Source organism: Streptopelia decaocto, assembly GCF_964273445.1.
Source record: "Streptopelia decaocto genome assembly, chromosome: 1".
NCBI classification, from domain to species: Eukaryota; Metazoa; Chordata; class Aves; order Columbiformes; family Columbidae; genus Streptopelia; species Streptopelia decaocto.
The window spans coordinates 4,121,657-4,145,825 of NC_138663.1; the positions used below are offsets into that span (position 1 = coordinate 4,121,657).

The following is a 24,169-nucleotide window of genomic DNA, read 5'->3' on the forward strand; positions in this document are numbered from 1 at the left end:
GGAAAAGACCCTCAAGATCATTGAGTCCAAACATTACCTAACACTGGCACCAAAACACATTTCTAAGAACCTCATCTACGTATGTTTTAAACCCCTCCAGGGATGGTGACTCCACCACTGCCCTGGGCAGCCTGTTCCAATGCCCGACAGCCCTTTCCAGGAAAAAATTTGTCCTAATATCCAATCTAAACTTCCCCTGGTGCAACTTGAGGCCATTTCCTCTGGTCCTGGTGCTTGTTCCTGGGGAGCAGAGCCCGACCCCCCCTGGCTCCAAGCTCCTTTCAGGCAGTTCAGAGATCAGAAGGTCTCCCCTCAGCTCCTGTTCTCCGGCTGAACCCCACAGGTCCCTCAGCCGCTCCCATCACACTTGTGCTCCAGCCCCTCACCAGCTCCGTTCCCTTCTCTCAACTCGCTCCAGCATCTCAAGGGCTTTCTTGGTGTGAGGGGCCCAAAACTGACGCCAGGATACAGGTTTAGCCTCACCAGTGGGAAATAAGATTACAACCACATCACTTCATGGAACGGCTGGTGGTGGTGCACAGCAGCTGAAAATTATGGACCTCAACTGCTATTGGAAGGAACTGCATTGGCACAAACCAGAACACCTTCTCTTTTACATTCTGGGTGGCTTTACACATCCCAGCAGCTCCTGACCAAAGCACTCCCTGTCCAGAAGGTCCCACAACAACCAGGAACTGACAGTGGCACTTGCAGCCTCCCAAATATTGCTCACGGCGGGGCTGAACAAGCCCATCTTGATAGCCAACAACAAGGGAAAGTTCTTTCCCCTCCGGGGCTGTCCCCATCGCAGAGACACTGTATCACAGGCACAGTCATGGGATACACATATCCGGAAATGAAATCATGTTTTTGCAGCGGACTCATTTCCCCCGGGTTGTTTGGCCGCCATGCACACGGATGCATGTGTGGAGGGCTTGCACTTTCCTCCTGTGGGCTACCCCACACCCAACACAGAATTGGAAGGATTTGGGGCTTGCTTATACGTTCAAGAGGAGAGTTGCAGACCAAAGCATTAGATTCACTGCAACCAGTGCTGTCAAAACACACCAGTAGCTGCTGTGTTACTCTCATTTTCCTTAAAATAAGGAATTGATGACGGTCCAAAAAGTGAAATCAAATGAGTGGCCTTGCCCTGCCAAAACACAGCTAGAAAGGTGAGGGGCGGGTAGTTTATTCTGCCTTATGTAAAACAGGGTGAGGGATTCTGGTTGAAATTCAAATGAACTTTCTTTTGGAAAAAAAAACACTCCTCCGTTAAGGGAGTGATAGCTTAGAGGACCTCTCCTCCATCCTCCTTCTCTTTCATAGCATGCATTAAATCCTTTTATCTCGGGAGCTTACAGCGTGAAAGGATCATTTGTTTCCTGCAAAAGGACGTACGGTATCTTTTGTGAGCAATTTTCATGCTGAAGGGGCACCAAACATAATCCTGTCCTGGATGTTATTACCATCAGTCTATGGTTACAGGGGTTTTTTTCCTCCTTCAACCAGATCCTTCTTGTTTCTTCTGTTGAGGACAGTCGCCAGGCAATACTGGCTACCAGCCCAGGCAAACAGGGGCTCATTACCAGCTATTACCCCTGGGTCCGCTGCCGAGATTTGGCACCGCTGGCTAGTTGGGGAGGAAGAGATAAATAATAGCTCTCTGGCATTTGAAAGAGATACAGCACGTGTGGAAGGAAAACGGTGAGTCCTTGCAGTGTTCTCGCTGCTTGTTCTGTGTTTGTTTCTGCTTTGGAATTAAGCATTTGCAAGGCTTCTGAAAATGAGAGCGATGAGTTTTCATAACTCAGGACTTCTGTGGGCGGTGACCCTGCAAGACACCAAAAAATGCAATTTGTTTTTCCTCAGGATAAACAAAATAGATTTTTTTTCCCAATGCTGCAATGAGACAGAGTCCCTGGACAAACAACCCATATTAAGCCCAGAGCAATAAAACTGCAGAAAGGTGTGCAGCCCCATGAGTGCAGTAGCATCTGGCTCCTTGTGCAACAGCAGTGAGAAGAACAGTTTAATTTAATGCAACTGGAGAGAGAAGGTAAATTTTGCTGACAAATGGGTGTCCAAAAACCTCTGGGATGGGTGTTGGGATGGACAGGGATGCTGATCCTCCATGGAAGGAGGATGTCACTCAGCCATAGACATGGATGCTGTGGGTCCAGCCCGTCATGGTACACGTTGTCTCAAAGAGCATCAAGTTTGCAACCTGCCTGGATTTCCTTTTCCCGTGACCATCTTCATGGCTGCTGTTCACCACAGCCATTGCAATTCAGCCAGCAACAATGATTCTTTGAAACAGTCTGATTTGAGGCAAGCTGTGGAAGATGAAAGAGAGAAAGGGAAAATTTAGTAGCATCTCAGCTGAGCTGGAGTGGAGGTTATTAAAAAATGTCACCTTCAGAACAAGTTTGAGATGGGAGATCTTTTGTAAAAGGCTTCCCAGTAGTCCCATCCAGCCTGATACATCAGGAGTGGGATCTTAAGGAGGGAATGGTGTGATGGAATGTTTTCTGGTTCAGATATAATTTGTGTTGCCACTTGTCAAAGGGATGCAGGTCATTACTCACCAAAGGAGAGTGATTTCTACCTCTGTGGCATTTAGCATAGCTTGACCTCATCCAGGCCCATGTAGTAGGATGGATGGCATCATACCTGCCAGTGTGGTCACCACCCATTGAATGCATCTATCCATCCATCCATCCATCCATCCATCCATCCATCCATCCATCCACCCATCCATCCATCCATTCCCCTGCATGATGGTTCACCACTTCCAAGCAGGAGTCTGCTGTCTCCTCAAGTTACTTTGAGCCCACTTAAATCATTGGTCCTGGCTTAATGAGGAAGAATAAATTGATCTTTTAACATCTCTTGACCTTAGCAGGAGAGGAGCACTAGGAGTGAATGCAGAGAAATGGAAAGATAAAATGCTAGTAAGCTTTGTGGGCATCAGCTTGAGTCTTGCTTTTTTGGACTGTATCACCCTGTGTCCCTTGAAAGAGACCCCACTACCACCCAGCCAGGGCAAGTCTGAAATATCCCACCAGATTTCTCCATCAGCAGAACAACCCCTTGCTTTGTGTTTTTTCCCCCCATTTTTTTCTAGAAGTGGTAAAAAGGTATCTGCAGCTCCCCAAGGTGGGATGGGGAAGTGCTGGGGCATGGACATTGGTTCTTGGTTCACAGGGTCCTGGCTGGCCACCGAGGCTGGTCCTGATCCAAAGACAGACCTGCCACTTTCTCTTTTGGACTGAGCTGGATTTAATTGTCTTTTCTACCTCTCCTTTGGTGCATGTTTGCCTCCTGCTTCTCTGTGATGGGGATGGGGCATGAAAAGAAAGTGAGAACAGTGGGGGATTGTCTCCACCTTCCTTCCAAACCTTTCTTTATTTACATCTCCCATTTCTGGCTTTAGGATAATTTTTTTCCTCCTTTGTCAAAATCGCTGTCAAACTTTTACAACCCTGTTTATGGGATAGACCCATTTTGTGGCTAACTGGATGCCTGGTCTCTAGCTTGGTGCAACCATCACTGAAGATTTAAGCCAGGCAAGTTGATAATACAGCTAAGGAGGTGGCTAGATAAAAATTCCCTCCAGTCTTTTGCACTTGGGTTTCCTCTGCTAGGTGCCTGTGTTTTGCTTCCTTACCTCTTCTCCTGCAGACAGTGGTCATCTATAGGAAATATGACTTAGAGTCAGAATAGTTTGGGTTGGAAGGGACCTTCACAGCTCATCCAGTTCCACCCCTGCCATGAGCAGGGACATCTTCACCAGCTCAGGTCGCTCAGAGCCCCGTCCAGCCTGGCCTGGGATGTCTCCAGGGATGGGGCATCCAACACCACTCTGGGAAACTTGGGCCAGTGTTCTACCACATTTACTGTGAAAAATTTCCTCCCCAAATTTCTCTCTACACACACTCTTTTCCCACAGATGTAGTAGGGATAGTTTATCTCAAGTCCAGGGTTCCCTAAGATAATTCATGTTGCTAGTTCCAGTTAAACTCACATGTTAATGGTGCTTTCAGATTTGGCAGCTGGTGGAGAAACAGGAATAAGGGTTTCAGGAGGGGGTCTGCACATCTTTTCTCCTGGGTCTACCTTTCCTTGTTGAGATTCCTATGCAGAACCCAGCTGTAGACTCCCTGCCTCCTCCAAACCCATCCTGTCCCCAGGCAGCTCCCATGGGACCCCAACCTGCTGCAGGATCACAAACCTCACTCTCCAGGTCTCAGAAACTCAGTTTCTGAAGCACAAACAGAGCTAGTAAACAGCTTCTGTAAGAGAAAATCTTTTGCTGGTATGCCAGCATAGAGGAGCAAACCAGGTTTCTGGAGAGTAGCAGTAGGATACAGCTAAAAATCAAAGTATGGAAGTGTGACTCCTGTTTTGGAAGGCTGGAAATAATACACGAATGCCTCATGGGGCAAAGATATAGCCTTCTTCTGCATAGTCATCAAATGAAAGAACCTCCCTCCCAAAAAGAGGAAAAAATTCAGGTTGCTTTCTTGACTCCAGATGGATTCACTGGTGAAGCGGCTCCGTGCAGCCCATGGTTCCTGAAAGGTGAAACATTGGTTGTCACCTGGGGTGAATCTGAGAATGTGCCAAGGGCTCAAGATTACCATATGCATTGGAGGGAAAATTCTGTCTGTGGTAATTGGTGAAACTCCTGCAGTGATTACAAACAGAAAAATGGGCCCAAGGTTTTATATCCAGTCTAGTAGTGAATATACCAGGTTTTAGCATTACGGGACATTGTGATTTTTTGTCTGGCAAACTGTTCTTCAGCTGTATCCCTCACTGAGAAACAACTTAATAATCTGAACATTTAAAGTATTCTTCAGAAACCAACTGCAGATCTCCCTTACGTATGATAATGTGGGATGATAACCAAGCAATGGACAACTCTCTTTTCTTCAAGACCAAGCTTTTTCCCCACTTAGATAATATTGTCTCTTGGTAAAATACTTCACGGATTTCCTCAAAAACAAATAAGCCATCTTAAAGTAGAATTTCTATGTGGTATACAAATGCAGGGTAAAGACCATGTAAAAACACATGGGAATTTGATGGTTCAGATGGTGGCACTAGGGATTTGCATGGCACATATGGATGGAGCCCTTCATTTTCCTGGCTTCCTTCCTTTTCCTAAATGCATTTTTTTCTTCTTCTTCTTCTTTTATTTTTTAAGATTATCCTTTGAAAGTGAACACTGACTTTAAACATCTTTGTGTGACCTTCTCAGAATAGTAAAATAATCAGCTAAACAAGCACGTGATTGTAGATTGGTGATAATATTTGCAATGGTAGCTGAACTGAACATCCCTAAAATTAAAATCACACAGCTCCAAGTAGATGCTTTTTGTATTTATTGGCAAATTCTGCCCAGTGGTGACCCATTCTTTCAGAGCAAGTATAAGAAATACCGTTTCCACACTTCATCCAACTGGGAATTTCAGTCTGTACAAAGTTTGTAGAATGAGATAATGGCTTGGGTTGGAAGGGACTGTTGAAGATCATCTAGTCCAACCCCTTGCCACGGGCAGGGACATCTTCCCCCAGATCAGGTTGCTCAGAGCCCTTTGTTTCGGGCATGATTTGCAGCACTTTGCACAAGAGCTGGTGCACCTCCCATCTGAGGGAGACCAGCCTTCTGGGAACCATCATGTCCTGCCCTCCTGCTCACCCTCCAACCCCTGAAGTCCTGTGAATTTGAGTACATTTGTCATGAAGGTTTCTCAAGCTTCCTCTGCCTCCTTCTCTTCCTCCTCCTCTGCTCTCCTTTCTGCTGGACACGGTGATGCCAGAATGTGGGATTTGCTATGAGCTTGGAGAGCATGAGACAAGCCCCGAGTTAATGACTAATTGTTTCTGGTGAGCATTTATTTCTACAAATACCTGTTCAGGGTGGAAACCAAGGGTAGTTTCCTTAGTTTAAAGTTTATCTTGGCGTTTTTACTTTTCCCTAGGTGTCAGCTCTCAAGATGTTACAGATGCCCCAGGAGAACAGGGGCAGAAACTCACAACTACAGACACCAGCAAGACGCAACAGACCACCCCTACAAGCGAGGCAGAAAACCCACCATCCACACCTACGGTGCCACCTTCCACAGTTCAAGGGACCATTTCTACGAGCAAGCCAGGAAATCCAACACCCAACTCTGTGATATCACCCACCACTGTTCAAACGACAACCCCTACAAGCAACCCACCATCCACCCGTCCAACGTCACCTGCCGCAGCTGAAGGGACCACCTCTACAAGCAAGCCGGGAAGTCCAACACCCAGCTCCTCAACATCATCACCCCACCTGTCTCAGCAGGTGGGATCTTCAACCAGCTCTAAACCCTCAACAACCACCACTGCTGCAGCCTCCATTGTGGCCCAGCAGCAGACCAGCCCTACAGCCAGGTTGGGAAGCTCGGCAGCCACCCCTACTGCAAGTCCCGTCCCCACAAATGGGAGCAGCCCTCCAGCCACCTCAAGAGATCCAGGGACTGTGGTCGCATCCCCTCCCAGTGGGAAACCTCAGGGAGGACAGCCTTCAAACCAGTTGAGCAGCACCACTGCGAGCACCAGTGTCACAACAAGCAGCCCTCGCCCTGGGCTCAAGAACGATAGTGTCCCTCCTTGCACCATTGTCATCAAGCAGCCTTCCTCTTCTCCCAGTTCTCCAGTCTCTTCCACCAGACCTGGGAGCACCCACACTTCTGGTACCCCTGGTAATGGATCTGTCTCTACTAGTAAAGCGCCTCTGACTTTACCACCTGGGAGCATCAACAACGTCTCTGAGGCAGCCACCACGCCGACTGTTGGAGCAGGTACCAGAAGACAAGAACCTTGATTTCTTGGGTTGGGAGGCCCTTCTGTAGTCTTTTCCTTTGGCTACTCTAAATACCTCCTGTCATTATGGGCTGTCATTATGTCATCACCTTGTCCCATTTTAGGACTTTCCAGCATAGTTACCTCCATAACAAATGGGTGTTTTGGTCCCTGCTGTCATCAGTGGAGGTCGAGTCAATGCAGTTAGTGAAATTCGAGGCAGATGTGAATCAATTGGCAAAGCATAGACATTGGCTTTTGGATGGACCAAACTGTGCCCAAAGCACCATCAACTGCAATGACTCGATCTTTAGTGACTGCAAGAGGGACCCAGCAGCGACGAGTTTGGAGGTGGAGTGTGACATTTTACAATGTCGGTGAATGAGATGGACAGCACCCCAAATGCTGACTCTAGAAGATCCCTCATATGGCTGACAGCTTAGTGAAAGCTGTCTGGGCTCTCATAGAAAATAAGCTTTAGATGACAAAGGAGATTTTGTGGCTAAACTGAGTCTACAACCTCTAAAGGGTCTAAGCAGTTAGGTAGGATATTCACCATTGCTGCAGGCTTTTGGCTGCTGACTTCTGTCTAAGCAGCACTATGAGTGTCCATGCGGTGTTTAGGATCTTGCTGAATGCCATTAACATGTTTTCTCTAGACTTCTGGAGCTTTCTAGAGCCATGCTGGTTCATAACTGTCATGGTGAGGCACAGTCTCTGGTCCCATCTGGACCCCTCTGGTAGCATTTACAGAGAAGCAATCGCTGTGAGGGCTCCATGGAACCTTCCAGACTTGGGCGGGGTTGTGGGTTCAGCTCACATCTGGCTCTGAATAAAAGCTGTGATGACACTGAACCCCTTCATTATCATTGTCTGGAGAAGGTTGTACTTGACCCAATTTCCACCTACTTGCCATACAGAAGCTACTCAATAAACCATCTCCTTCCCTCCTCAGCCTTCCAGGTCCTCCTTGCTATCAGCACCAGGAAATGAGCCAAGGTCTTAATGTAAGATCATCTTCACTGGCTTCATCAAAACCATGTTTTAAGCTTGATAGCAGATATATATATATATATTTTATATATATATGTGAAACGGCTGTCTTCATGAAGGATGTTTCTTTACCCTCCTGCTCCACAGGACTGTTGTCCATTAAAGGATGATACATGAAATCATGTTAATTCAAGTTTGGCATCAAGCACTGAGCTTGAATAGGTTTTGAAAAGCCCTTTACATTTAATAAATAGGTGACATAATGCAAAAGAAACAGATGGCTTTGAAATTAATTCTCTTCTGGAGCCTTCAGAATGTGCCTGAGAGAGAAATATCCCTCATATTTTCTGCGGAAGAGGCAGGAGTCTCAAAACAGGCTGAGAACAGGATGTGGTGTTTCAGTTCTCCTTAAGGCCATTTAAGGATCAGTTAGGAACCGAGGGGTGGAGATCCAGTCCTTCAAAAGGACTTGGGGAGGCAAGAGGTTCCTATGCTCTTTGCACTACTCCCATTGCACAAGAAACTCTAAGACACTACAGACCTTAACAAAGGCCTCTGAGATTATCTCAGGTATCTGAGACACCTGCATGGAGCTGGTAGATGTGGGGCATGTGGGCTTCTGGAGCAGCAGGCAGGCAGGACACCTCAGGCTGTCTCCCATAGTAACAGGAACTGCTCCTAAGCCTGTCACCATGGGCTTCTTCCATAGCTGATGGAGTCAACCAAAGTTATGGTGTTTCATCCCCTCCTAACGGAGGCGGCTGCAGTTGTCAGTGGGATTGCACAATGAATTCCACTCGCTGGGAGACCCTGGTTAATCAGCCAGACCTCTGTTGTAGAAACCTCCATGGAAGACACCCCAGATAAAGTGAAATGAGGGCCATCCCATTTACCCAGCAATATTCCTTTTTTAAGCGATTACCCAGCTACAAATACACAGCTCTCATAACCTTCAGGTTTTTCTCTCCAAAACAGTCTGATGGGTTTCAGCACCAGAAAATAGAGTCTGCAATATTTTTTTCATATCACAGTTAATTAACATTTTTAAAAAGGAAGAAGAAAAACCCTCAAACCTCTCCAAGCTTTGACACGGTGAGCTTCAAAGCAGGGCTAGAGCTGAAAACTTACTTTCACCTGCTCATGAACAGACCTGTCAGCTGTATTCTCTATACTGTATCAGTGTCTGTCTGCTTATTTTTTGCTGGGACCCAGACCAGAGAAGCCAAGATGTCAAATCTGTGTCAACCAAACCTACAAGTGCTGACCAGAGCCCTGCCAGCGCAAAGCCATCAACCCCAGCCCCGGGGGACCAGCCGGCGAGCAGCAGTCCTGGCCACCAGCATCCTAGTACTTCTTTCCACAATGAGGTAATGATGCTATGGGGAGGTGGGCAGTTTGTAGTGGTGTCTGTTAATATTTATCTGGTATCTCACGTACACATAAAGCCTGCAGCCCTTCTTGCTTTGCAGGGCTGTGTCAGAGAGATCTGCCTCAGGAGAAAACAAGGCAGCAGCATAATTCTAGATTATAGAATCAGAGAACAGTGTGGGTTGGAAGGGACCTTCAAAGCTCATCCAGTGCCACCCCTGCCATGAGCAGGGACATCTTCAGCAGCTCAGGTTGCTCAGAGCCCCGTCCAGTCTGGCCTGGGATGTCTCCAGGGATGGTTCATCCACCACCTCTCTGGCCAACCTGGGCCAGTGTTTTACCACCCTCATTGTAATTAAACCCCTTTCTCCCATAGCTTTCCACTGAAGTGAAATGGAAGAAGGAGTTGAAGGGGTTTAATGTTTGGGTGCTGAACAGGGAAGAAGTGAAGTCTGGGGAGAGAGAGGGAAGAATTATGGAGAGCAGAAGCTGCCTTGAGACAGACTTGGGCATGGTGAGAGGGCAAAGACCACAATTCAGCATCAACCGTTCAAGGGTGATATTAGCAAAAAATGGTTTGGGAGCGTAGAGACATCTCAAAACACAAGCCAGGATAACTGAAGTGCTGGGAAGGAGGGAAAGGGATCTTGTTTCTAGATGCTCATCTTCTGCAGGGCAGGACGGCATACTTGGCCCATCGGCATGGATCTTCTACTGCCAAAGACACTCCTGCTTCATCCCGTACTGCAAATCCTAAGCATTAGCAAATATCCCACAGATAACCACGTCAGTTATCTGTGAAAACCCTTTCCACTTATAAAGTGTTGAGTAAAGGGCTCCCTGTCTTGTTTCCTTAAAACAGATCAGAGCTTTGGTTGGGATGTCTCCTGGTTGGGGGCAGTCTATTTTATCCGTGACCAACTGTCTTTCCAACCTATGTCAACCATTTGACAGTTGCTTTTCTTCTGTCTTTCCAGGTCACCTGTAAAGACCAAGTGCAAAATAATCAGCCCACCATCTATCTGAAAGAAGCCAAAACCTGTGTAAGTACCACCCTTTTGGACTTCTATGTAGGATTGTTGCTGTTGGAGGTCAACTTTTGAGCTGTGGTGCTCTGGGCATGTGAGCCTAATTTCGTCAATGAGAGTAATTTCATCAAAAGAAGATGCAACCACTTTTAGGGTGTAAAATGGTAAATGCAAACCCACACTCAGCAGTATCACCTGGTGGGCGATACGACAGGCGAAGAGGGTCATGTGGTCTTCTTCAAGTAGAAGGACCAGCTGAACCCACCCAGGTCTCAGAAAAAGAGCGATGTGAGATTTTTAGAGGGTGAAACTTTCCCTTTGTGGAGGCTAACAAGAAAACTTTTTGCCTTAGCAGAAAGGCAAGAAGTTCATCACAAAATCCAAGCAAAAAATGTGGAGTTCATCTGTTTGTTGTGTACTTGGTGAGGTCTTGCAACCTCACAGCTGGGGTAGGGTGGGATCTGACTGCAGAGCAACTGGGAAGCACAGCATACTGGAGTTTGGGACTCACTGTGCTCCTTGATGTATATCACCCTAAATCGAGAGCAAAAAACTCCATTTCATTTGTTTCAGACCTTTTACAAGACCAGGGAGTAATAAAATGTAATGCCAAGGTTGGGGAAAGGCAAGCCCAACACAAGACTATACACCAAGGCTCCTTCTGGTGGGTGGCTACTGTCTGCTGGCTTTTCTGGGGGATACCCACATTCAAAACGATTCTTGAGGAAACTATGAGATTCCTACAATAGGGAAGAAGCAATATATTGATCATTTTTAAATAGGCTGAAGTTTATAACAATGAGGAAGAGACAATGTCACATGGCTGGTGAGATCTTAATGAAGTTATTGTGTCTGAACTGTGAGTAGAGCTCAGAGGTGGTTTTTGGTATTACAATGCTCCGGTTTTTGGATCTCAGCACTGCCACAACAGCATAAGCATCAGGAAATTGGCACTTCATGGACCTTCTCACAGCTTATGCTGTACAGCATCAGAAATAGCTGCTCAGGTTCATGAACCTCTGCTTACCCATGTGTAAAATGGACTGACTCTTGACTGTATGGTGGTGAGACCCAAAGTGAAGCCACACTGTGTTCATAAAACCCTCTGAGATACACACTGAGATGAGTACAATCACTCCTACTGACCACAGTGGCTCTTGAAATTCCTCGTGCCTCGGTGGTGGCCCTGCCTGGCAGTCCTGGAGAGGGCTTGGACCTCCCAATAGCACCCACCATGCTCCTAGGAAGAGGGGAAATGCTTGTCTGCTGCCATCTCATGGTCATCCCCTTCCTACTTTGGCTGCTGCTGGGTGTAAATGTTCCTTGACTGGACACCTGCAGAAATGATCTTCTTAGTCATGCTGCCCTTAACACTGAGGATGACTTCCCCCAAATAGCAAGTGATAGGACAAGAGGAAATGGCCTCAAGTTGCATCAGGGGAGGTTTAGATTGGATATTGGGTAAAATTTCTTCCCAGAAATGGCTGTCAGGCATTGGAACAGGCTGCCCAGGGCAGTGGTGGAGTCACCATCCCTGGAGGGGTTTAAAAGACGTGTAGATGAGGCTCTTAGGTATGTGGTTTAGTGCCAGTGCTGGGTTAACAGTTGGACTCAATTGTCTTGAGGATCTCTCACAACCAAAATGATTCTATCAATCTACTCCAGGGAGGGACCTTATTACCATGATGCCCATGGCCCAGATGCCTCAGCAGGACAACCTCTCCTGAGAGCATCCCTGCTATGTGCAATGTCTGAACCTTCTCATCAGATTTTATATTGAATACAGGAAAGTATTTCATCAGATTAACAAAAAAATCTCAATTTGGAGCCTAAAGCACCTGGGCAACTTACAACCATGCTGGTGTTTAATGATTCCCACCTTCTGGGTGCAGTCGTAGAATCATAGAATCATTTTGGTCGGAAGAGACCCTGAAGATCATGGAGTCCAACCGCATGTTCTGCACGGAGCTGCTGTCTTCCCCGTAGCTTTACTGGAGCTATGCTGGGAGAATCTTTTGGAAATTGGGATTGTAAGGCTGGAAAATGCTCAGGGGTGGGTGAACATCACGGTTTGGCGTCATCCATCGCTCCTCTCTGCCCGCTCCACTGGAGCTGGCGAGCCGGCGAGTCTGCCGCCCTGTTTCCCTTAAATTCCCCTGGGCATAATAACGAGATGAAGCATTGTTAGTACAAAATGCCAATTACGCCTCGAAACAGCTGCAGCGAAACTGCCAGGGTGCATCCTCCCATAGCATCGCTCTCCTTGGCTGCCGAAACACCTCCCGCCCGCTCACCGTTAACTTTTCCACTCGGTGTATTCCTGAAAATTGCAGCAAATTTTATGCCTCCCAAGCCGAGCAGATAACAGAGAAATGGCACTATCTGGTTTCCCTGCTTTGTAGGCCCGATAAACAAGTCTCTAGCCAAATCTTGACAGCAAACTGAAAAAAAAATAATCCCTTGCATTTTGCAAGCCGTGGGAAAACAGGAAAGTGCGTGCTATAAGGAAAAATGTTCCAGAAATGGCTCCGGCCCTGGTGCGCAAGAACCAGGCAGAGTCAGGCAGAATTGTGCTCACAGCTCCAAAGAAAAGCTGGGGGAGCATCAAAGGTAATATGGGGAATCAGTGGTGGGGGACACGTCCCAATCACACATGGCAGGGGAGGGGGTGATGCCAGCTACCCCTCCAGTGCGTAGCTGGGCTCATGGGGCAACGCTGGCAATGCAGAGACCTCAGCAAAACAGTTGGGAATTGCACCCCACTGCACCTCAGTTTCTCCAGCTGCCATAAATTTTAAAATAAAAAAGTTAAACCTGAACATCTTAAAAAAGAAGAGCCAAAGACATGGTTGGTACCACTTTGTGGACCAAAGATACTTTATAGGCTGGTTGGTTCCCACCATCCTCCCTCTTCAGTTGATGCTCTTAACCAGTGTTGAAGTTTGATCCATGTTCCCCCACCCTCCCTTTTGCCCCTTCTCCTTCCTTTGATTACACCACGATCTTAACAAGTTTCTTAATGAGGCTTATTAGCTTGATGCCTTGCATTACATAGGATGGCTTTCCCAAGATCTGCTTCACAAGTCTTTCTTCAGTTGGGTTTAATTAGCTGCTTGGGGTGCTCCAGCCTTTGGAGAGATGGATGAACCTGCTTTAGCAGGTGGGTTGGGACTAGATGATCTCCACAGGTCCCTTCCAACCCCAACCATTCTGTGATTCTGTGATGAATGGATGGATGAGCAGATGGCTGCTCTGTTCCACATCCTAACCCCAAAATTTCCACATCCTAACCCCAAAATGCTTTAGATGAAGCAAAAGGTGACCATATCAGAGGTGGCTGGCGTCCCCCAAGCTCTGGTTGAGCCACACAACCCTGTGGCCACCTCCCAGGGTGCCAGGGTGACTCCTCCATCATGTCCCCAGCTGGGATTCAAATGTGACGAGTGAGGCAAGCTGGAGGACACTGGAGAGGAACATGCTCCAGCCAGGGGATGCAAAAGCAACAGCGGGACCAGGACCACCCAAACCTTCATCCAAGCACCCGAGGGAATTTGCAGGATGGTTCCCCAGAGCAGGTGGAGGGACCCCCTCACCGAGCAGGGCCACAGTCCCCCTTGCCCCATCCAGCTGGCGGGGATGGATGTTGACTCAAGTGCCGTTACCTCATTGGGGGATGTTAGTTTAGGTCCCCGCCAGTGTGGGAACCGGATTCGAGCTGCTCGGCAAGCGCCTGTCAACTCCAGCCAAGGAATGCGAGCGGCTCCGGTGGCGGGAGGGGAGAGATGCCGGGGCCGTGGCATCGTCGCCGGGGCATCCCTGACGGCTGCTGTGGGCTTTACCGTGTCCCCCTTCAGCCCTGGAAAGCATAAATCCCTCCAGCTCAGCCTCATAAGGGGTTTAGGTACCGCTCACCATCCAGCAACAAAGCACTTGGGTGTTTGGATGGATTTTAGACTCGCATCTGATTTCCTTTCCCACCCAAAAAAAAAAAAAAAAGCATTGTAAAGGTCTTTTTTTTTTTTAACTATTTTAACCCTGTGGAGCGGTAGGAAAACTGAGTTATTAAGGGCCAAGGGAACGCAAAGCTGAGGCAAAACCTGGGGAAGGAGGAGACAGCAGAGTGGCTTTTCATGTCCCTGCCGAGCAAAAAACGCTGCACAGGCAGGGACTGATGAACCGCAGGACATTTAAAGCGTAGGAGCACAACCCAGCGTCCGAAAATGATAAAAACACCCTCCCTAGCAAGCTGTAACCCTCTCCTCCCCATCCTGCTGGCAATGAGCTTTCTGGGAGATGCTGCCTTGCCAAGGTCTCGTCTTGCTGCCCTGGCACAGAGCTGGGGCAGGTTTCCCATCCCTTTTCCCAGGGATGCAGCCAGGATGCTGCAGGCTTGAGGACGGACCTGGGGGAAGTTTCTACCCATGGAAAGTGAAAGGACAAGCAAGGGCCAGCAGCGGTTCCCAGGGACAGACAGGCCCCACAATGCTGAGCCTACCCCCACCCCGGCAACTGCATCCTGTCTCCCAAATACTTAGATAAGATAGGGCGAGATTAGGTGCCTTCCTCAGCCAGGCAGCTCCCACCTTTACGGAGGAGCAAGCGGGACCTGGCAGGGATGGTGTTGCAGGGAGACAGGAAGGTTTAAGGTGTAGGAGCGGGCAGGGGCAGAGCTCTTTGCAGGCTGGGCAGGTTTTGCCTGGCACCTTGTTTCGGTGTGCATGGAGGAGTTTTGCACACAATAACTGTGCAGGTGAGACCTTGTGCACGTGGCATCCGTGCATGAAGGGCTTGTGTTGGGGTTGTTCAGCCTGGAGAAGGCTCCAGGGAGACCTTATTGTGACCTTATATGGGACAGATGATTTAGCAAGGCCTGTTGTGACAGGACAAGAGGTGATGGTTTCAAATGAAAAGAGGAGAGATTCAGGCTGGACATGGGGAAGAAATCCTTTACAAGGAAGGTGGTAAAACACTGGCCCAGGTTGGCCACAGAGGTGGTAGATGCCCCATCCCTGAAGACATCCCAGGCCAGGCTGGACAGGGCTCTGAGCAACCTGAGCTGGTGAAGATGTCCCTGCTCATGGCAGGGGTGGCACTGGGTGAGCTGTGAAGGTCCCATCCAACCCAAACTATTCTCTGATTCCATGTGCATGCATTACCTGTGCATTTAGGAGCTGTACATACAGCATCTTTACCTATAAGACCTGTGCACACAGCAACTGTGCAGGCAGGAGGGCAATCATCTCAACCTCAATGAGCTCACAACTTCTACAAAGCACTGAGCAGATGCAAAAAGCCTCAGAAACATCTCAGAGGGGACACCCATCTACCATCCCTCCCAGTGCTCCAGTTTATCCGAAAGCAAAACATTTTCTCTTGCCCCTGTGCAGCCACAGAGCATGGGGAAGCCCTTGGGAGGACAGGGATGGGTGTTGGTGGGGGCAGAGGGTAGAAATGCAGGTGTGGGGGGGGTTGCAAAGCTTTGTCCTGTTCCCACTGTGGCCCCTTGGCCTCCCCCGCCCTCCCCATTCTGCTTCCCTTGGGGACCTGCTGTTCCTGTAACACCAAAAGCTGCAGCCCTCAGATAAGGCCGTCCCAGGGCCCTGGTGAGGAACGGCAGCCAAAAGCTCAGCTTCTCGTAAAGAAACTACTTTTAAGCCTTTCCTGTTCCCCGGGAGGGCCGGCGGCGGTTGGGTGGTGCAAAGGGATGGTGGAGGATGGGGATGGACGATCCCTGGCGATGGGGTGGGATGCTCCTCGGCGTTCCCCAGTTTGGGAGGACACTGCTGAGCCCCTGCTGTCACCGCAGGCCGAGTGGAGGACCGCCAGCACCAACGTCTCTTTCTTCGAGACCTTCTGCTCGACGAGCCAGCACGCTTTCAACGCCAGCAGGGAAACGTGCACGGTGATGCTGAGCTCCAGCGAGCCCCGCTCCCAGCACTGGGCAGTCACAGCGATTGTGCACCGTGAGTATGGTCCCACCAGCCTGCCCTGAGGATGGTGGGATGGGAGCGGTGTCGGGGGCTCCAGCGTGGGGATGAAACCTGAGGCTTGAGAGAGCCCTTGGGGTCTGCTAGAGCTTGGCTGAGGGGCTCCTTGCATTGGGTTGCTCTATCTCAGAGCATTGGGAGAGACAAAAGGACCCCAGAAATGAGCTGTGCTCTCCAATGAACGCACCAGATCCCTCTCCTGTCCATGATAGCACCAGTTGGAGAGTGGCCAGAGGAGGCCACCAAGATGATCAGAGGGATGGAACAGCTCTGCGGGGAGGACAGGCTGAGAGAGTGGGGGTGTTCAGCTGGAGAAGAGAAGCCCCGGGGAGACCTTATTGTGGCCTTTCTGTGCTTAAAGGGGCTGATAGAAAGATGGGGACAGGCTTTTTAGCAGGACCTATTGCAATAGGACAAGGGGTGATGATTTTAAACTAAAAGAGGGGAGATTCAGGCCAGACATGAGGAAGAAATTGTTGCCCCTGAGGGTGGTGAGAGCCTGGCCCAGGTTGGCCAGAGAGGTGGTGGATGAACCATCCCTGGAGACATCCCAGGCCAGGCTGGACGGGGCTCTGAGCAACCTGAGCTGGTGAAGATGTCCCTGCCCATGGCAGGGGTGGCACTGGGTAAGGTGTGAAAGTCCCTTCAACCCAAACTATTTTATCATTCTATAAGGCAGGGACCAGCCTCCAGCAGGAAAAAAATCCTCACAAGTGGTTGAAACCCAGTGCCCAGCTGGAATCCTTCCCCATGGGACTACCGAGGGGAGTTCCTTGCCCACATCAGAGCCCTTTGGGGAAATCCCAGAGGTGGTCAAATGATGCTTTAGCACCAGGGGACAAGGAGGATGGAGGCATCAAGTTGCCTTAGTGCCAGGGGGAGGAAGGACTGAGCCATATTGTCCTCCTCTTTGCCATCAGGATAGAGGTCCAGCCTCCAGCACCCAACCACAGGCAGAGCAGCCTGGCCCTGGGGACCGATCCTGCACCACTCCAGCATGGCCCGGAGTGGCCAGTTACAGCCCCTCACTGGTCCCAGTCACAAATCACCCATCAAAACAGAGACCTCGACCAGGGCGTGCATGGCCCAGGGCTGGGGGACAATGAGGAACTGGGGTCTCCAGGGCTTTCCCCCTGCCAGGAGAAGATGTCCCAGTTTCTGTTCTAGCCATGGAGGCATCTGCAAGGGTTGGCTCCATGCCCACACATCTCCATCCACCTCCTCCAGAAAGGGAGTCATCCCATGGATCAGGAGGTGGTGGCACAACCTTCCCCTCCACCCTGTGCTCATTGCAACCTCTTTCTTCCCCCCAGTCCCTTTGGACCCTGAAAAGGTCCTCGAGGAGCTGAAGGAGAAAAAGGACAAGTTAGAGGAGGTAAGCATGCCCATGGGCACAGCAGATTCCCTGCTGATGTCCCCCAAGGTGGGTGGCACGGGAAGCCCTCCTTGGGCCTGACCCATCCCTTCTGTGGCAGCTCGGCATCGCCAACATCACCTACGACAAAATGGAGAGGGAGATAATCAACGACGAGTTCAGCACGCCCTTGATCATCACCATCGTCACCCTGGCCGGCTCCCTGCTGCTGATCGCGGCCATCTACGGCTGCTGCCACCAGCGCTTCTCCCAAAAGAAGGACCAGGTAAGGTGGGAGAGGGGTGGGACAGGTACCCTGGGACCTTGTTGTCCCAGAGGCATCTTCAGGAGATGAAGAGCATCAGCATTGCAACCTCCGCTGGTGAAAGCATCCTGGCTCACCCAGCGGGTACCATTCTTGGGTGTTGCTCAAGGGGTGCCCAAGTGCTGTGGGTGCTCTGGAGGTGCTGGAGCTCTCCTTTGGGGGTGTCAGGATGGGGGGGTGTCAACCAGGATGAAAAACAGGGAAACAAAGGGATGGTCGTGGTGGTAGGGTACAGCAATGAGCGGCATCCATCCCCGCTGCCACCCAGGGCAGCTGAGCAGCATCCTCAAATCATAATCTTGACAAGAAAAGCTTTCTCAACCCAACAACCCCCTCCAAACCCAGCCATTCCTCCCTAAAATAAATCTCAGAAATACCTTTATGAGCAGGTTTGGGTACCCAGCATCACCCCGGTGCCTTCCCAGGGGTTCACCTGCACTGGCGGGGAGAGTTCTACCATGGACCTGTGGTTTGCATTGGTCCCTGTTGCTCTTGCTGAGGATTTAGCTCTGGAGAAGAGACAACAATAGAAAGGAGGAAAAAAAAATGAGGCCAAATGATACAATTAGAGTAAACCACTCTCCTGATGGATAAGCAAACCCCTGGGTCCTACTTCAGGTTGTTTCTCACCCCCCAAACCAACTCATCCTTCCCAGGGGGTCCCAGCATCTGCCCCACGTGTCAGGAGCTGCATGAAGGAGAAGGATAAGGCGACCTTCGCTGAAATGTTTGCCATCCAATGGAGGCAAACACAGGAGGCAGGGAAGAGCAAACCAATGCTGGAGTCAGGCTTGTTTTCACAACGTTTGATTTTTTTCAGGAGGGAATGGGAGAGGGTGCAAGACCTCAATAGATATTTGACCTCCGCTGTGCTGTGATCTCCTTGGAGCTTATGGGGTTTTGCAGATGGACTCTCCCTCGTCAGGGTGAAAAACACCCATGCAGGGACAGGGAGCAGCATGAAACTCTTGCCCCATATTGTTGAGAAAACAGGTAGAAATAGGTTATTTTTAGTAATGGGAAAGCGTGTCCCTGAAGGAAGATGGTGCAGAGGAGCAGGTACCAGACCCGGCTGGATGCTCGGGAGGTAAACACCCACCAGACACAGGGTAAGGTAGTGAAACCAAAGCAATGGATGTCAATTCCCAGTACAGCTCTTGCTCGGAGCACCAGAGAAGATCTTTTCCCAAGCAGCTGCAATAGGTTTTTAGAAAAATCAAACACGTTTCACCTTTCTGGATTTGTTTTGGGTGGTTGCTTTTGTTTTCCTCCTACTTCTCTTCCAAAAATGACTTGAAAGTTTTTATTTTTCTCCAACCTCTCCTTCCCCCCTTCCTTTTAAACCTTGCTGTTGTTTTACCTTGGAAATACCCAGCACATCCACCCTGATCTCCCCGGGTTTGATGATGGACATGTGGCCCTGATCTTTAATGTGAGTTCCAACGCAGGGATCGGAGGGGCGGGCGCCGCATCCGTAACACCCCAGCTCTCACCCACCCACACAGTGCTTGGTAGGGTTCGATAGCTTTTAACAGGACTAAAGCCTACTAAAGCCCAGCTTTACAGACCCTTTGCTGCACAGTGCTGCCTGAGCATCCATCCATCAAGGGGTTGTACCAGCATGGTACCCTATGGGGCAAAACAGCCCCTGCGAGCATCCCAGCCCAGCTCCAGCATCCCTGCCCGCATCCCCCCCACCATGTACAGCCCGAGGGCCCCCCCGGCAGCACCTTTGCAGCCCCCCCGCTAGCACCAAGCCCTGCAGAGTTTTGCTTCTCCATCCCTTTCCTTCTCTGTGGATTCCCTCCCACGCCTGTCTCCTGACATTTATTAGGAGCGCTGTAATAAATCAAGCTGGAAATCCAGGCGGGTTTTCACAGGGGTGCGTAGTGAGAGCCCCATGCTTCCTCCCCCCCCCAAAAAAAGGGTTGACAAAGGAGTGCAGCTCCTCATCGTGTCCCTCCAAGGTGGGAGGGGATGAAGGAATCACTGTGGTGAATGCAAAATTAGGATGGGGGGGTCTGCCAAGGGCTGAAGGGCTGGGTCAGAGCCTGAAGCACCACGTACCGAGGGAGCAGGGTGATGCAGCGCCTGATTCATCCGTGAATCAGCCAAAACCACGCACGGCCCAAGGGAAAGGAGCAGGAGGGGCTGTTCTTTCCCCGCCTGGTTTCCATCGAAAGCTTCAGAATAGGACTCCGGGATGACGCTTACGGAGGGGAAAATGGGCTGGTAGCAACTGCGAGGTGGGAGCTGCCCCTGGGTCAAGGGGGAGAATAACGATAAAGCAACTAAAAAGGGACAGGGGGGCAGGAAAGGGAGGAGTGGAGTGAAGCTGGGGAGGTGGGGTTGGGATGCAGGGTGGGGGTACAGCAGTGATGCTCAGCCTCTTCCCGAGGTCCGGGGGGACCTGGATAGAGCTGGCAGCTGCTCCTGGAGGTTTTCTGTGCATCTCTGGCTGCTCTTTCCTTCCTGCCACCATCAGCAGAGTCTCTCTCTTGCCAGCTCCACGCTATCCCCTCGCTGCGCTGGCGCTGACTGCAGCCCCCAGCCTCAAACCCACCGTGAAAGTCTCTATATATGATATATACATCTATGCGGGGCAGTGGCTGTGGCTGGCTGGGAGGTGACAGCCCCGAGGTGGCACGTACAGCACGACCAAGCTGTTTTTTACCCTGGGGGGGGGTGTTTCTGGGTTTTCTTTCTTCTCAGCAGCGCCTGACCGAGGAGCTGCAGACCATGGAGAACGGCTACCACGACAACCCCACGCTGGAGGTGATGGAGACCTCCTCCGAAATGCAGGAGAAGAAGGTGAACCTCAACGGTGAGCTGGGGGACAGCTGGATCGTTCCTCTCGACACGCTCATGAAGGAGGACCTGGAGGAAGAGGAGGACACGCATTTATAGGATACAGGACTCGATTAAGCAAAAAACGACCACCTCCCCTTGCCCCCAAAAAGAAAAACCCACACCATAATCCCTACACACATACAACTCCAAAACAAGGCAAAATTCCCAAGAGACCCCCCAAAATTCCCTTAATGAACTAATCATGGTCCCTTGTGCCAACATGTGGAGTGCAGGATGGAAGGAGGGACATGAGAAGACACCTCTGGGATGTTTCATCAACACAAGCCACTGTGGTGGCCACATCTGGAGGAGCATCCTCCATCACCCGTGGGTGCTCAGCAGGACCTACCACACCAGACTTGTCCAGCTTTAGGTGAATGGGGTGTCTCCTGCCAACGTGTCCCCCCTCATTCTGTGTCCAACCGCAGCCTCCAGCTACTGAGCAACTCAAAAAATTAGAAAAATATAAACAAAGTAAATAGGATTAGAGAGGGAGCACAAGCACAACTCCCAGTAGCAAACCAGCACCTGGCAATTAGAGCTAGAAAAATCCTCTAGCCCACGTGGTTTAGTCATCGCTCGGCCCTCCCCGACACGAACGGCCCAGGTATCGAGCAGGAAAAACTGGAACAGCCTGTTCCTTTTTAATCCCATCTCCATCCTCTCCCCATAAAGTGCTGGCTAAAACACATAAGAGCCCCCGTGTTGTGCCGCAGGCAAAGGAACACGGCCGGACTCAGCCGGACGGGATGCAGTGATGCCCAAGGGATGCTCAGTCCTGGATCGCTGCACCAAAAAGGGCTGTGGGATTTATCCTGCACCCAGTTGGAGTCCAGGAGAGGTGCAGAAGCTTCTTGTCTTGATGCAAAGTGGAGGGAGAGCAAAAAGAGCTGTTCCTTGAGATCATCCCTCCTAGGAAGGGTTTAATGAGACCGAGAGCGATGCCTGGTCACCAACCCAGGCGTGAGGTTGGGGAGAAACTCCAGCGTAGACCAGCTCTGCTGCTGCATTTCCCTGCAGAAGCGTTAATTGCCTTCCAGTGATCATGCAGCAGCATCTCATGGTCCACGTCCATCCGCGGGTTACGTGCATCGTGATGGTTTGTGATTTTTGTGGTTACGTTTTCCCGCGTGAGCAGCAGAAGCGTGAGCCAGGTAGCTTGGTGGTATTCATGGTTTTCCATCGGTACAGCCCTTGGTGTTTCCTCCTCCTGAGGTTTATAAGCTCAGTCTACATCCTCAAGCTTTTCTTCAAAAGCAGGTAGGACAGTAGAGGCCTGCAAAGAAAATTCCAGCTCAGCAGCAAAGCTGGGACCGAGCTTCACTCCACAGCCCTCGATCTCCTGTCCAGGTCTCCCTTTGCCGTAAATCTTCAGAGACGGGGGCAGGGGGAATACGCAGGAGCAGAAAGTCGGTGGACTGAAGCCTTTTCTGATTTTCTACTCCCCATCACAACGCTTAGACAGCTCTGAAAGGATGGGGAGAGTTTCAAAACCTTTGCTCCAGCTCTGGTGAAGCAGTTCAGCCCTGGTAGGTCGGGATCAGAGCGGGGTTGCATCCTCCAGCATGTGAAATAAGAGGACTATAAGGTTGTTTGGGCAAGTGCATCTCCCAGCACATGGTGGTCCAGGTGAAGAAACCCAGATCAAGTCGATCCGCAGTATCACAAAGGAGAAGGACGGGGTGGTTTCCAGAAGCTGGCAGATGTTTCTTCTCCAAGGGACTTGCTCTTGTCCCTCCTCTCCGGCACCGAAGGGCAGAGTTCGGAGCATTCAGACCTATATATTTTTGTATATGTAAATATTCCTGCTATTCATTAGCGATGTATTCAGCACACTTCACTTACCTGTGCACTGCACTACGGGGAAGTCATTTTGGAGGGGGCGGGGGGTGGAATTAAAAATAGAGGGGAAAAAAAAAGAGATAAAAGAAAGAAAAAGCTAAAGGCCGGTCTGGTAGGGGATCAAAACTCAACACCGAGATAACTCCGCGCCACAGATTTCTCCCTGCTCCGGCAGCATCGAGTTCAGCTCTTTGACACCGCAGCAAGGCTCGAAGAACCCGTCTCGGCGTTTGCAATTTGTTGCATGAGCACGTTTGCTTCCCAGCGATCCCAAGAGACAAACAGCGGGTCGGTGGCCTCGTGTTTCTGTCCTTGGTGGAAAATAAATGTGGCGAAGACACGGGGCAGTTTTGGTTGCCGTGAGGATGCCCCTGGCAGAGCATCTCCAGGCAGCACGTGCCTCAGATCCCCCTTCCCAGCGAAGAGATGCCAAAGTGCTTTAACAAACCAGGTCCAAAGACTTTCCAAGAGAACCCTGCGAAGGCTTGAGATCAAGCGACCTTAAACCTTCGCGAGCAGAGACCAGTGAAGATATCAACTGCTCGGCAAGTGCTTATAGCGATTTATATTTGAATAGGAATTGTACATTTATTTATTTTTCCAGACACCATATTTTTAAACCACTAATATTTTATAGTAGATTTTCCTTCCCCTATTTAAAGAACTATTTCCATGGAAAAAGAAAAAGAAAAAAAAAGTACCTTTTTTTATGTTGAGAACGTTCTTGTTGCAAAAAACAAAAATCAGGTAGGAAATGCAGTGATGAGCATCTTTGGCCTTAACCCTCCCCTTTGTAGACTGTAGCCATAATTAGACTAAAAATAATAATAATAAATGAAATTCTACCCAGGCATTTCCTCCCTCCCTGCTCCTCTTCCCTTCCCCATGCTCCTCTTTTTCTCCCTCGAAACAGCTTTAACACACATTGTACAGAGATTATTGCTCTTACCTTTTGGGGAGAGTTTCACAAGCAGCTCAGACGTCCTTGCAAGAGACTTTTCTATTTTCAGATTTGCGAGGAATGTGTAAATAAATACGTCAGGACCATTTATCTCCCGCTCACAGTGCCGTGACCCAGCTGATGAGGTTGATACTGTGACTGTTGCCTACAGAAAACGTACATAATCCATAAGGGACTGAAGGAGAACTTAATTTCCTATTTCCAACCCGTTGAACCTTGCACATATAGTAGAGCTCTTACGTACTGTATAGCAGCATCTCTCACGGGGACAGGAGTCTGATTTACACTGGAATTTACTGAGGAATTGGATTGTAGAGATTATTCTTGCATTTTCCTACAAATATATTTTGAAAGCATCATGTATTTCTGTTAATAAACATTCTTATGTAAAAGGCTTGTTTTCTTGGCTGAGTGAAAAAGGGGTGGGGGGAAGCAGAGCTTGTGCTCAAGAGACACAACCATCCCTTACGTAGATGTTAATCTGGTTATCATAGAGTAGTTTGGGTTGGAAAGGACCTTCAAAGCTCACCCAGTGCCACCCCTGCCATGAGCAGGGACATCTTCACCAGATCAGGTTGCTCAGAGCCCCGTCCAGCCTGGCCTGGGATGTCTCCAGGG

The 24,169-nt window shown here is 49.7% G+C and overlaps 1 protein-coding gene across 6 annotated transcripts in view; it reads left to right on the plus strand.

The window, feature by feature from the left end:
- PODXL (podocalyxin like) overlaps positions 1-23,962 on the plus strand; it is a 50,432-nt gene extending 26,470 nt beyond the window's left edge. For 2 of the 6 annotated variants that reach the window (XM_082048196.1, XM_082048198.1), the window contains exons 2-9: positions 5,991-6,842; positions 9,049-9,203; positions 10,182-10,247; positions 16,039-16,195; positions 17,533-17,594; positions 17,695-17,859; positions 19,274-19,330; positions 20,611-23,962. In XM_082048196.1, coding sequence (XP_081904322.1) covers positions 5,991-6,842; positions 9,049-9,203; positions 10,182-10,247; positions 16,039-16,195; positions 17,533-17,594; positions 17,695-17,859; positions 19,274-19,330; positions 20,611-20,805 — 1,709 coding nt within the window. In that variant the 3' untranslated portion in view covers positions 20,806-23,962. The remainder of the gene's footprint in view (positions 1-5,990; positions 6,843-9,048; positions 9,204-10,181; positions 10,248-16,038; positions 16,196-17,532; positions 17,595-17,694; positions 17,860-19,273; positions 19,331-20,610) is intronic. The other 4 variants (XM_082048197.1, XM_082048199.1, XM_082048200.1 and 1 more) reach the window with 4 other exon arrangements.
- Positions 23,963-24,169: the final 207 nt, after the last annotated feature.